Here is a 14,030-nt window from a genome sequence, read left to right on the forward strand (position 1 = left end):
TCACACCTCGGGAAAATTTAGAAAGACTAGTTAACCTGACAGTCATGTTTTTGGACTGTGGGAGGAAGCTGGAGTACCCGGAGAGAACCCAGGGAGAACATGCAAACTCTGCGTAGAAAGACTCCGGGCCAGAAATCGTACCCATGACCTACTTGCTGCAAGGCAACAACAACTGCGCCACTATGCAGCCAGATTGGAGTGTGGTTCTGGAAAATAAGCAAGGCACAAAAAAAAAAAAGACTAGATTCATCTAGATAATCTAATTGCCTTTAGAAAGGAAATAACCTTACTGCACACGTTAACTGATTGAGCCTCCAAGAACCCAGAATTTAGGTTCCTTCATAGTGACTGAAAATGGATCTATATGGAAGTTGTATTTATTGGAGTAAAACCAGGACAAATTCTCGGTGACACCTAAATCTCCTATTTGGAGTTGAGTGAACACATTGTCTTCTTTTCTATTCTTCCTTAACAAGGTGACAAAATGCCATCTTTCACAGGTTGGAACAATCATTGCTTGTTTTCATACTGATGGAAATTGATCCTTTTTCCAAATCATTCTACACCGTTTTAATCTGATCTGTTTTATCTGCCACATGCGGCAGCACTTCATAGCCTAAACTGTCTTTCCTTGGTGTGGCCTGACGAGCATTATCAATCTTTCTTTTCGCTTTAAATGTGTTGAGAGGCAGAGCTAAAGGATCTCCTGATTTTCTCAAATGCTGAGATGCTGTGACAGGACTGTGTTTCTACAATATGTTTTCTCATCAGAGGGATTATCTGAGCTGTGCATTTTCTTAAACGCTAAAAAAGTTTCGCTTTTTTGTGAACGGTTACGGTCACCAATATTTAACACTGGCAACGGATAATTCCTTCTCATGCAGTACGGACTCTAAAATGTGCACCTTTGCATGTTTTTCTTACTGTTTGTTGTTTGTGGCCTTTTATATAGCGTTAAAGTGTCATGTTCATGTACGACATTGACTGACATTGAATTTTGTTTTTCGTTACCTATCAGGCAAAAACTTCACCATTTGTGTCAGTTTTATTTAATTCAGAGGTCAGAGTACTAAACAGCCTTTCAAGACAAGGTAATGGCTTGTGAAGCTGATGAGACATAGAGACACCTAGTGGACATTTTTGTAAGTAATATAAGAAAAACATATCATATTTAATATTACTAAATTGGGACAATAATATTCTATAATGGTGGCTTACTTATAAATCTGAATTTATTTTACTATATACAGTCAGAATGAGTGCAAGCCTAACTGTTTCGACAGCATGGCATGTGGAGAAAGGTGGAGCAACAAAGTCCCACTGTGACAAATTCTGTATATTCATTTCAGCACCACAGGGGGCAGCACCGCGTTGTTTGCCTCCAAGTTTGTCACCGGAAGTTTGTCACAAACCAGCGACTGTTGCCATTTTGACGACGACAGGAAAACCCAGAACACTGCGTGCTTGTTATTTATCGACGTGTTTTATTCAACTTAACCCGCCACCATGGCTATGCAAGCAGCGAAACGCGCTAACGTAAGTTAAAATCGAATCGACTGTAAACGTAAATGTTAGCTAAGTCCTTACATGCTTAATACCCGGTGCTAACACGGCTAACTCGGTTAGCCGTGTTAGCACCGGAGAAGAGCCTGGGTTACTGTATTTAGAGCTATTACAGTGCTGATTTCTGTATTTGTTGCACTGACCTTGAAGTCTCTAATACTTTATAAGTGTGTGAGAGCTTTGAGGTACTTTTCTAATCGGATATGAGGCGAAAAATGCTGTCGGACATGAATGCTATTTGCTCGCATATGGGTGTTTACGTATAAAGATGTTTAATTCGATGCGTTTTTACTAATAAAACAAACGTTTCAGAAGCTTTGAATATTTTGGCAAACGTTTATCAATTGTAAATATGTTAAGAGTTTGAAACAGAGCTTCTTAAAACGTTGAATTAAAAATACAAAATAATCTAGTAGCTGCAATTTAAAAATCTAGTAGTAATCTTTATGAGCTGTAATTTTACTTAAATACGGTTTCTTTGCTCGTCTTTAAAGTGTACAAGTAAATGTTTTGTAATGCATTTGTATTTTTGTCTTCAACCAGTTTACAGGCCTGGGAAGCTGTAAACAGTCTCTGAGATGTTGTTGCTTCCTCTGTGATTGGTAAAAATCTTATTTAAAAAAAAAAAAAGTTCTCCCCTTGTCATTGCAGATCCGATTACCTCCTGAGGTGAACAGAATCCTGTATGTCAGGAATCTTCCTTACAAGATCACAGCTGAGGAGATGTACGATATCTTTGGGAAATACGGACCAATACGACAAATCCGAACGTGAGCTCAGTTTCAGACACTTTTTTGGGGACCATATTGAACTCTGTTAATGTTTTTGTAAAGATGGGAGTGTTTTCCCACGTGCTTCACTTGTGAGACTTTTGCTTTTTTTTGTTACACAAAGAACGTTGTTGGTTTAAGCCTCTGCACATGCTACGTTTTGCTGTAAATAATTAAAAGTGCATGTCGGTCTGCTGCTCACCGTGTTCGTCTCTCCTCACAGAGGGAATACACCTGAAACCAGAGGAACCGCTTACGTCGTGTACGAAGACATCTTCGATGCAAAGAATGCCTGCGACCACCTGTCTGGCTTCAACGTCTGCAACCGTTACCTCGTTGTTCTCTACTACAATGCAAACAGAGTACGTCTCTGCGGCACAAGTTTCCACAGTCTGGTGCCCAAGCGAAGCCAAATGATGTTCACTTTGTGCGGGAAAAGGGTGAATCCGTCGCATTGGTTCCTGCTAAATTTGTATTTCTGTGTTACTGTTTTTTGCAGGCGTTCCAGAAAATGGACACGAAGAAGAAAGAGGAACAACTGAAGCTCTTAAAAGAGAAATATGGAATCAACACAGACCCTCCGAAGTAGCGTCTCCGAGGCCCCCCCGTCTTTCAGTTTTCATTCTTTGTAAAAACAAACAAACAAAAAAATTATTTCCCCTCTTGATTGTTTTATGCTTGTGATTACAATTGTGGATAATGCCATTTTACACATTTTTTTTATTTCTCTTGCTTTAAATTGAAGCCAGATAGTTTCTATTTAACCGTTTTATTTTGATCAGTTCAGCAGAAATGGTTCTGATCTTTTGAGTTATCTCTCTGAACAGTAAGCTGGAGTCAACACGAACCGCTCATGTGGAGTTAAACTTTTCTGTAAAATAAATGCTTCTTTTTCTAAAAGCCCGTTTCCCTACTTTTCCTCACATTCTCCATATAATTATGTAAAAGTGTCGCTTACACCTGTGAGATCTATACACTTCAACGCAAACAAGAGGACTCTGCTTATGTGTTTGACACATGTCTAAATGTAAAGCCTCAAAATGAGAATTACTATATTTCGGGAATTGATTTCACCCAGAAAGCAGTTTAATTTAAACTCTACACAAGAAAACATAAATGTTTATATGTCCTTTTTGAAAAAAAAAACAAAGTTTTATCAGGAGGTGACACTTTTTAGTCTGCAACAAAAATTAGAGCTGAAATCCAAAAGTGGGCTTATGATTACAAATGCGTTGGTTTAGAATTTCAATTTAAAAATAGTCTAAAAAGTGATATAGCAGCACAAACTGCCTCTTGCAAGAATTAGGGAAAGGTAACAGTAAGAGTTGAAATATGTAAACATCAATTTCACGTTCAGAGTTGGCCTACAGTAGCATTGAGCTAATGCTGGCTTGGAATTTACTTTGTATTATTTGTGTTATTCTGGCTATTTGAGCGTAAAATAATGCTTGTGCTTCTTGAATAGTTACATTTTATTAGCAACAGGTCCATATTTTTATGATATATATATATATAAATCATATTTGTTCAAATTCTAGAGACGCTTGGACTTAAAAAAAAAGCTTTATTGCTGATTTGGTGTTTTAGACCCAATTTAAAACGCAATTCAATCGAAATTCAAGGCTGTCGACAAACTACGTCATAAAATGATTTTTTTTTTCTTTCAAATTTCTAAATAAGCAATAGATATCTTTTTAAGAACGGATAAATTTGTTCATGTATGTGAGGTGATGAGAACACAATTTTCTGTTCAATACCGATCGACAAAATGTTAAAGTCAAAGAGAATGCATACAGAATCAATAAATCAAAGTGGGAACTGTTGCATTTATTAAGCATTACTAGACTTTTCCATTCCTGTTGCATTTCAGCCGTGGATGTTGGTCGAAAGGACGGTTGGTTGAGTCACCAGACCAGACAAACTGCCCATAGAGTTTATTTTATTAGATTAAATCACAATACAGGGAGTAGTGCAGCCATGTCGTCAGGGACACAATACATGCTACAAAAGAATTGTTTTTTGTTTTTTTTTGCTTTTGTTTTTTTTTTACACAGTTGCCATTCCTTTGACTTGGTATCCTCTCAGAAGGAGGGTCGTAGTTAGAAACATCATCAGGCCTAAGATGTTCAGATTGGACACTTTACCAGGGTTACAATCCACACTGCTGAGGGGACGAAGATGGACTAACATGATAAAATCTTTATTGCCAAATCTGCATCGTTCTCCTGTTATCCCACTAAACAAATGCATAAAGCCTGGAATATACTGGGGCCAAGGAACGTCAGTAACGTCACCGTCGGGAGGAACTGCTTCACTGTGGGACGTATGAAACAAAGGGAGTAAAAAACATACAAAAATCGGACTGATTGGTAAAAGAGAAACACTTTGAGGGCTCCGAAGAGGACAAGTTGTAATAAACCTACCGAACAGAAAATCTTGACCTTAAGAGCTGACCTCTTGGGACACCGCAAACACCTCCCCTCTGGGTTACTTCAACGCTCACTTCTAATTCCTCGTAACGATATGCAACCTGAGAGCCAAAATGAACTAAACGTGACAAATAAGTAAAGAGAGTTGAATCGGACTGGCTTTCCTAATACAACTCCAGCCCGATCGATCCGAAATCAGTCGCCTTCATTGGGTTTACCTCGGGAGTTCTGCGAGTTTAGCTCTCGTCCAAACCGACACGGTCCTGATCCCTCGGCGTCGGCCAACTTGTAACGAGATAAGTGTGCACATCGGGCAGGGGACATTTAGGTCTCAGCAACATATAGCACAGATAATCTACAAGGAAACATGCTCCCACAGTTAAAAGCAATCCAAAGAAAAAGTCTCAAACGGATCACAGAGCTTACAACCGGTACAAGAATACTCGCAGCGGGCTGAGTTATTTTGAAAAAGAAAAACGACAACAACAACAACAACAAAAAAAAAACTGTCTCCCCTCAAGAGTCACTGCGTCGCGTCGATAAGGCTTTCTGTCTTCAATCACCGGATGGAAATTCGACTTTTAAGGCAGAACCTAAAGGCATGCAAATGAACAACATTGACTGTATTCGTGGACGGCACCGGCTCGTTTCGGTGGGGAAACTCGGGCTAATCCGCCTCGTCTAGAGCTAATATTTGAACAGACGGATGGGGGTTCTGGAAGAAGGTACGCCGTCGCAAGAGTTCGGTTCGGTCGACAGGTTTTGGTGAAACACGCACAGCTAGCATCGGTAAACTCGGAACAATAAATAGAGTAGCGGCAAGTTCGACGTCAGCACATCACACGATGCGCAAGCTCTGGTAGAATGAAACTGAATGGAAAATACTTTTGCACACTTCACATTTTGGCAGTTGATCTATAAATAATTTTAATATATATTCATATTTATATTTCTTCATATATATAGTTATTATTTGTGCAAGTTGTTTATATGTAGAGATGTGTGTGTGTGTGTGTTTGCAGGTATGCTGTGTCGATGTTTTTGTTTCATAGCAAATAACATTCTCATGCACACGAGTGTTTCAAATACAAGAAGCAGATCCATTGAAAGGTAGTCCAAGCATATAATTTTTTTCTCTTTTTTTCTCTTTTTTTACTTTTTTCAGTGGAAATAGCTGCAAACCGAATGGAACATGAAATTCTTTCTGTGCAGTCCGTGGCGGCTGGTGGGGGTGGGGGGAGGGGCGCTCTCTCCGCCGCATCCCGGCTTATTTCTGGAGGTCGCACTGCAGCAGTAGTACGATGGACGGGTCGCTCTTGGCCGCCTCCTTGAACTCCTCCAGCGTGATCTGGTCGTCGTTGTTCTTGTCCATCTTGGAGAAGATCTTGTCCACCCTCTGCTCGGGCGTCAGGCCGTCTTCGTTCATTTTCATCATGATCACCGTGCCGACCATCTTGTAGATCGCCTGCCGAGGGTGTGTGTGTGTGTGTGGGGGGGAGATAAAGCACAAAAGCGAAAGGAAAGGGGGTTGGTGAGCCCATGTGGATAATAACACAAGCCGTTCAGCCCGAGGCGGAAGAAACAGGGAGGTTTAAATTATTTTACACATCTGGTTGATTTGAAGCCCGTTCATTGTTTTATTTAATTCACTCAGTCATTACTGTACGGCAGCCTATTAGGGAGTAAAGAGGAGTAAATTTCCACCCGAAGTCTCAGAAATTTTGAGACTAATCTCAGAAACATTCTAGAAAAAAATTTCGACTTTTGAAACAGAGAAATAAAAAAAAAACATTATTAAAGAAAACGTCTTAGATTTATCTCACAATTTCAGAGTTTTTTTGTTTTTTCAGAACAAATGTTTGATCTTTGGAGCTCAGAAATGTCCTTGTTTTATTCGAGATCATTTCTAAGATTAATCTGAAAATGTTTGAGTTTCTTGGGAAAAAATTTACTCCTCTTTTTTATGATCTATTAAAGACTTATTAAAGACATATTTCAATAGCATACAAATAAAGAAGATATGTTTTTTTTTTTTATTTACAGTTTTGGCGTAATTACCGCTCTGACTTTGTTCGTTCAGCAAATAGTTAATCAATCCAATTTGTTGACGATTGATTCAACAGACAATTCATCACAGTTAATCTAATTTATCGTTTCAACTCCGATTCCAATATCTGCATGGACAGCCTGAAAACATTACCATGTTTTCCAGACTGACTTCATGTTTCGTGTTGCTTGGATTTGCAGTTATAATTTGTCACTTCCGTTTTCTTCCAGATTCAACCATTTGGGGCAAAAACATCACCAGATCCTGTAGCGCACCAATGTCCTGACCAGAACAGACGGTGCGTGAACTCAGTTTAAGATGCGTTTAGTTCTTTCGTGCGGCGATACCTCGATGATCTCCAGCATCTCCACCCGTGTGATTTTGCCGTCTCCGTCCAGGTCGTACATGTTGAAGGCCCAGTTGAGCTTCTGCTCGAAGCTCCCTCGCGATGTGATGGACAGCGCGCAGATGAACTCTCTGAAGTCGATGGTGCCGTCGCCGTTCTTGTCGAAGGTCCTGAAAGCGTGCTGGGCGAACTTGGACGCGTCGCCGTAAGGGAAGAACTGGTAACGAAACAGAAAAAAAATATATACACATTTTTCACATATTTGGTACAAGCATCTTATATTTTTCCCAAACAGTTCTGCATTTATATATGACTGAGAACATATTCTGGATGAGTGAAATCTTTGTAGTCATGTACCGCCTACGCTGCCGTCTCTTTAAATGGTTTGTACTGACTTCCAGTTTGCTCGTGGCGATAAGTGTAAAGTCAAGTTGAATTTTTCAAGTTACGTAATGTAGATCTGCTCAGCGTATTTCAGTGCCGGCAAAAAGAAAAAAAACTAGGCTTCCTCTTTGTGCTGCTATCCGTGCAATCAGTGCATGTCAGAACATGGGGTCAGAGGTTAATACAGTGACTTTGTGAAAGAGCCCTGAGCTCCAGTTCAACTGCTGTTAACTATAAACGCTGTGAAGCTGAGCGATTCATTAGATATAACCTAACACTTGACCTCTCCAGTGAGAAAAACAGTGACTGGGCAATCTGAGCCGACTGAGGCTGAACTCACGGGTCTTACGCAAACCAATCAGGGTCGGCTGCTTCATCAGGAGAAGACAGAAAATATGAAGAGAGATATGTTTCAACAGGCAAAATTTTTAATTATTATTTTTTTTGTGCTGCTACTTCCTGATTGCTAATGCCCATTTGCATTATTTATTATTATTCTGCTTTTCTCTTTTTGCCAAAAACTGGATGACAAAAGTCTTCAGTCTGGTGCTTTGGTCTCAACTACCCAATTTTTCTGAAGGACGATTTTCTTTACAAAGACTTTGTAGTTAACTGTATTTGTTGTTTCAGTTTTTTTGTTGTTTATTTATTTGGAATATTTAAAACATCTTAACATCTAATGAACATTTAACACCAGTGTTAAATGTTCATTAGAAATTAAAGTTTATTGATCTTTCAGGATGTGTTTTTGCATTATTATGACATTTATGGCATCAAAACAACAATATTATCGTTTATCGCAATAGCTTCTGGGACTATTTATTGCTCAGGAGAATTTGTAATTGTGACAGGCCTAATTTTGAATTACTTTTCAAAATGATCTTGGCAATATGTGAACAAACACAGAAGCAACTCAATAGGTGAGTTGTTGTGAAGCTATTGTACAAATGTTTTCTCAACAAGTAAATAGTAAATATTGTGTTCACTAATTGGTTTCTTGTGTGCCAATGACTGGAGAAGTAGATTTACCAGCCATTACCGCCTTTATTGTTTGGGGAAAAAAACAACAATAGGTTCCAAATCACTATGCCACACTATGTCCTTCCCTATGTTTGTAGTAGTCCCATCACAGAAAAAAAAAGGCAAAGACGATACTTCCATCTCTTCTCCCCAAAGTAACAACAACAGCATCGACAGATTGCGTGGTGCCACAACAGGCGGGTTGAGGAGTGAGGGCAGAAATGGCACACTAGCAGAGAAGTATGGAGGGTGGGAGATAACTGAAGACAGTCAGACGAAAGAGTCCCAGAGAAGCGAGGAAGACAAGGCTGAAGGGGCTTAGGCACTTTCAAACAGATTCAAAACCGCTCATCTTCAATGAAACGCCGCCCGTTGCAGATGGGCGAATTATCCATGTAACGTGCTGCCACTGCAGCAAACCAAACCATCAGTAGGGGAGGGAAAATGTGGGGGAGGAAGTGCTGGATGGCAAAGTGATGAGGAGAGAGGGCACTGAAGAAATGACGGAGGAGCCAACTAAAGCGAGTGTGACGGAGCAAGAATTAGAGGAAGCTTCGCGGCTCTCTGATCCAAGTTCGCTCTAATAAGACCAAACTAATCTTAGCAAGAAAACCCCTTTGGACTGAGTGGGAAGCCACCAGAATGCACGAGACACTCCCTGAAGAAAAGCAATGTGGCTTCGTTCCGATAGGCGCAATCGTTTGTACGGACCCTACATCGGTTCATTATCCCCGTCCAGGAGGAGCAAATGGCTGGACAACTACGGAAAGACGTAGAAAGGATTGGAAAGGGACAGTACAAAGACAAAAACGCTACATGACACGCGACTTCCCTTTACCGCCTAAACTGATGTAGTTGCAAATGAACAGACGGGGATATTGGGTCGTTTATGCTTCCAGAACATCTCTGTCCTCTACTCATCTCGCCCCTATTTTCTTTCATGGCTGCTTAATGTGGTGGTTTGGATCAGGTCATCAAAGGACAGGCTAAATGCCAGACCGCTTCTGTCCACTCTAGGAGGGAACAAGACTGCCAGATGCAAGGGAGCAGGGTGTAGCAATGGCTAATGTCATCCAGCATGTTTGTGTGAGTCATTGAGAGGGTAGACAAAACATATTCTGTGAAACTAATATTTGCTTTAACGTCCAATCTCCACACACTCTCACACACCCCAAAACAAACTGCAGTTAACTGGAACATTAAAGCCTTTATAGTCAGCCTGCAAGTCGGCACTGATCCAAAAGCCATCGTGGGTGGAGAAAGGAGGGTACAGGCAGGGGACACAAGTCTTCCCATGGATTAGATTACCACTACAGCCTAAACCCTCAACTCCATCATGGCGACAAATGACTCAGGGGTTGATTAAAACATATCAGCGTAAAAGCCAATTCTTTCACGCCCATCCCCATAGTCTACCCTCCCAAATCTGCATTTGAAAGTGGAGCTAAACACTTGAGCTGACTTAGTGATGGCTTAAAGGCTTCAAGAGATGAGTGCGTGGGTTGTGATCTAAGTGAGGAGGGCATATTTCCTACTCAAGAGATGCTGTTTCAGTTTGGGAACTGTATTTAACTGGATTACTGTTATCTAAGAACCAAAAGAGTTATTTGTGACTCTGAAAGCGATGAGTTATTTCAAGTCCTTGTTATGACTCCCTTTGGTTCTCTCTCTCTCTCTTATTTATGAATATTTATAGGCAACATCCCACCCACTGACAAATATGAGGCACTTTGGTGATTGTATTATGTTGAGTATCAGATCGATCGGTTATGTAACGGTACACTTAGCATTTCCTGCACTTTCTAAGGATGAGGTATTTCTCTTGATGGCATCTCTGAACAGCTGGTTTACAAAGGGTAGAAAATGAGCCAAAGATTCTCAACTGGAACAAAGCTCAGGTTGGGGTTCAGTCTTTCCCCTTCATCAGAGGTTTTCGGGATCTTGGTATCTAGTGGAAATGGGATGGTAGGGTGGAATAGCATCAGTGTTCCTTGAACTGGTATGTTGAGATAAAAAAGAAGTTGAGAGTCACTGAGTTGATTTGGGAATGCCCCATTGGGAAAAGACTTCTGGGACACAGCCAGCATTCTCGACCCCCTATTTTTTGGGGGCGTCCCCAAAAAATAGGGATCAAGTAAAATCCTTATTTGTTACTCCCAGTAACACTTTGACAAGTAAAATCTTTACTTGTTCTATAAGTACATAAAGACCTGGTATCAGTGCCGGCATTCATTGAAGTATCAGCTTTTTAACCTTAAAAGCACGGACGTTTTTAGGAGTATCTCCAACATCAAGACATTTGAATTTTAATGAATTCAAATGTCTTGATGTCTTGTTTTGAGAAATGGGGTGACCTTAAAAGTTCAATCTCAAAGTTTCAAAACTGCAAAGTAAAACTGTGATCCAGTTTTAATTCGCAGAACAGCTGTGATTTGCTAATTGACTATAGTCAGCCTGACAAACTGAAAGTGTTTCTCCACATCTAGAAGATTCAATCCCTTTAGCAAATGTTCTGATTTGAGCTCCACAGTACCATGTACCTGATCCAATGAGATTTAAACCATCAGAAGGAAATAGCTTTCTGATAACACTCGCTTTAATTACAGTGGCAGCCATACTTGTTTTTCAGATCAGAGCTGAGGACAAGCCTCCAACTTTCTGAGTCAGAACTTTGACATGAGGGGTCGCCGATGTTCAACTGGTCAACCTGGGGCGTCTCGTGCTCATCAGCTTTTTCAACTCTGTTCATCTGTCGAGATTAAAAGATTACCTTGTTGCCACGGTTATGAATTATCACAACTGTCTGAAACAAAAAAGTAAGAGAAGAAAAAAAAACTTCCAGCTGCTCAGGATTCAAAACCAGGCATGCAACGAGTCAACTAAAAAACATAAAAGATCAAATCAAAGCTAATGTAGCCTCGCTACTCCAGGATGCTGCCACTAGTAGCACCACAATTCCAATATAATGTAAAGAACTTTAAGACAAAAGATGTCCTGATCATGTCATTAGCTTCAGCATATATTGTACTTTTAACCAAAAGCACACAAAAGTCTTACATCAAATTACTTTTCTAAATTGATGAAAAATACAAATGATTTTAACCACTCTTACGAGAAGATGATCTGATGATATAAATGTAATATTAAGATGTAAAGACAAGGAAGTACAAAAAAAGCAAAATATTAATACATAAAAATAAATGCTTTTGTTGCTTTATATGACAAAGTTGGCAGGCCAGAAGCTCAACAAGCTGCCAGACAGCCAAACAGGGCGACCTTATATGTGATCACCCATGCAGTCAGTGTCCTATAATGTCTTTTCTGGACTGCCGCCATGTCAATTCCACGCTCCTGATTGAGGTTCACAGATTGAGCCTCTATTCTGTCCCTGTCCATGTCGTTCCACCTGCTGCCTCCATGTGCGTGCAGACACCACGAGTGTGTGCAGACACACGGTCAGACAAGCACCACACATGGCATGGCCTCTATCTTTCCAAACTAAATGGATGGTTCAATATCATTCGGCCAGCGGATAAATGGTTGCAGGAACGGTGCCAAATAGGAAACAGGCTGTCTGCCATTAACTGTTTACTGGCCACAAAAACATAAAAGGAAAACCAATATGCTATTGCTAAATAGGTATACCCATAACATTTTGTCACAGTGCAACCACAGATATCGTTCTGTTTTCCTGAGATTGCTTGTGGTAGTTCAGCACAAAGCACATGTGTTAGAACTGGGAGAAAAATTAAACTCTTCCAATTTTCCTCCTTTTTTTTTCACAAATAAAAATTGTTGCATGCATTTGTATTCAACCAACTGAGTCAATACTTTGTAGAATCATGCTCCTCTGAAAGTACTGTTCCAAGTCTTGTGAGCCTGTGTTTCCACATCTAAAGACATGTTTCTACACTTTCTTTGTAGAATATATCAAGGTCATTCAGACTGAATATGATTCCAAATCACAGTGGCAAGCTTTCGTCTTGACGCTTTTCAATGAGAAATAGATTTTTGAAGAAAAGCCAGAGATTGGCTGCCTTTCGAGCAAACGCATTACTAATGCGCGCAACACCTTTGTTTTGATATCCTGCTAATGTCGAAAAATACAATTTCATAACTGTGGTGTTTCCTTTAGATACGAAATTCAATTCAAATCACAGGTGAACGAGTTTGTTTACATGAGGACTCATTAAAAATCCTGGTGGTGATGGAATACCTAGCAATACGATTGGCCTTCAGAGGAGACCGACGTCTTATTGAGGCACTGCAGTGACACTAGCGTGCTCCTATTGCTGTATATAAATCAAAATGATGTGACATGTGTTTCCATTGCAGTGTTATGATACACCAATTTTGATACGGCTGAAAAACTACCCCGTCCTAATGTGAAAACGTTTTATACTCCAACATGACTTATGATCCAGAAAATATGGTAATTGTTTTACCTGGGCTTTATTCATAAATTTTAGAGTAAAAGAGGAAGACAAAGTGAAGGATACTTTTTTTTTAGCTGCATTGGCAAAAGAAGTGTTTCTTTCCATTTCACAAAAATGCTTCACACATAAAATCCAAATAAAATACATCGAGGCAAAGTTTAATATTCAACTCCTACAAGACAAAGCAGTGGCACCATTCTTCCTCGAAGCAAGCATCCGCAGGTTGAACTTCACGTCTGACATATTCCCACCGTGAAGGCAGAGAGCGGTGTAAATAACGCCTTATGTTTCATGGACCCTTTTTCCAATATTGTCAGATGAAACGCAGTCTGTTAGCAGAAATACAGAGCTGTTCCTGACAGGGCGAGCTGCCTGTGCATATGGGTGTTTACACTGCTTCGTCAAGAGCACTCTGTAGATGCTGCTTTATTGAGCAGAATGCAGGGGCACGGCGGGAGGGCAGGCTGGGGGGGTTGAGAACGGGAGAGGGAAAATGCGTATAATCCATGGCAAGGACACATTTACAGTGTCTGTCTGCGTCAGCTCTTACATAAACCCGCAATGACGAGCCAAAAAACGTCAGAAATTGAGCCAGCGCAAATCTGTAGCAGTGGCTACTTTCAAGCCTGTGGGGTCTGCACTGGTACACACACACAGACACACACACACACTCACAAATCCCCTTTTGCCCTGGAAAATACATTTTTAATCATCCTCTTGTTACTTTCGCCTGGGTGTTTGTCATGATGTGATTATCACCAAGCACCAAACTCAGAGACAAAGAACTTAGCCATTTTTTGTCCGTGAGTAAATTTCTAATTGATAGGAATGTTGTACTCTTTTTAAACAGTGCACAGTAAAACGCGCACAGTGAGAGGAAAGTCCATCGCACATCATTCAGAGCATGTAAAGAAAACAAAACGAGAGAAACGACACAGTATTGAGAGGAGATAATTGCACCATTCAGGTCTTTGCCCTTTACTACTCAATCCATTGCGGTTTCCGGCAGGGAATAATTGTTGAATACATAAAAAT

General features: G+C 40.3%; 2 protein-coding genes across 3 annotated transcripts in view; one reads left to right on the plus strand and one right to left on the minus strand.

Annotated features, from left to right (window-relative positions):
• The first annotated feature begins 1,411 nt into the window (after positions 1-1,411).
• On the plus strand, positions 1,412-3,233 carry sf3b6 (splicing factor 3b, subunit 6). The gene is made up of 4 exons (XM_055044431.1): positions 1,412-1,536; positions 2,215-2,333; positions 2,557-2,695; positions 2,833-3,233. Exons 1-4 carry the CDS (start codon positions 1,507-1,509, stop codon positions 2,920-2,922), a joined length of 378 nt encoding a protein of 125 aa, XP_054900406.1. The 5' UTR covers positions 1,412-1,506; the 3' UTR covers positions 2,923-3,233.
• A 1,022-nt stretch (positions 3,234-4,255) lies between these two features.
• Positions 4,256-14,030, minus strand: part of vsnl1a (visinin-like 1a) — a 29,395-nt gene continuing 19,620 nt past the window's right edge. For both annotated transcript variants that reach the window (XM_055044400.1, XM_055044401.1), the window contains exons 3-4: positions 7,157-7,372; positions 4,256-6,227 (exon numbers count right to left, since the gene is read on the minus strand). In XM_055044400.1, the coding sequence (XP_054900375.1) occupies positions 6,030-6,227; positions 7,157-7,372 (414 nt within the window). In that variant the 3' untranslated portion in view covers positions 4,256-6,029. The remainder of the gene's footprint in view (positions 6,228-7,156; positions 7,373-14,030) is intronic.

This window comes from Poeciliopsis prolifica, unplaced genomic scaffold (assembly GCF_027474105.1).
Source record: "Poeciliopsis prolifica strain line A6 unplaced genomic scaffold, Auburn_PproV2 SCAFFOLD020, whole genome shotgun sequence".
Taxonomy (NCBI): domain Eukaryota; kingdom Metazoa; phylum Chordata; class Actinopteri; order Cyprinodontiformes; family Poeciliidae; genus Poeciliopsis; species Poeciliopsis prolifica.

Coding starts and splice junctions, on each gene's coding strand:
- sf3b6 (XM_055044431.1), top strand. CDS start 1,507: ATGGCTATGCAAGCAGCGAAACGCGCTAAC. Junction 2,334..2,556: donor CCAATACGACAAATCCGAAC/GTGAGCTCAGTT, acceptor CTCTCCTCACAG/AGGGAATACACCTGAAACCA. Junction 2,696..2,832: donor TCTACTACAATGCAAACAGA/GTACGTCTCTGC, acceptor TGTTTTTTGCAG/GCGTTCCAGAAAATGGACAC.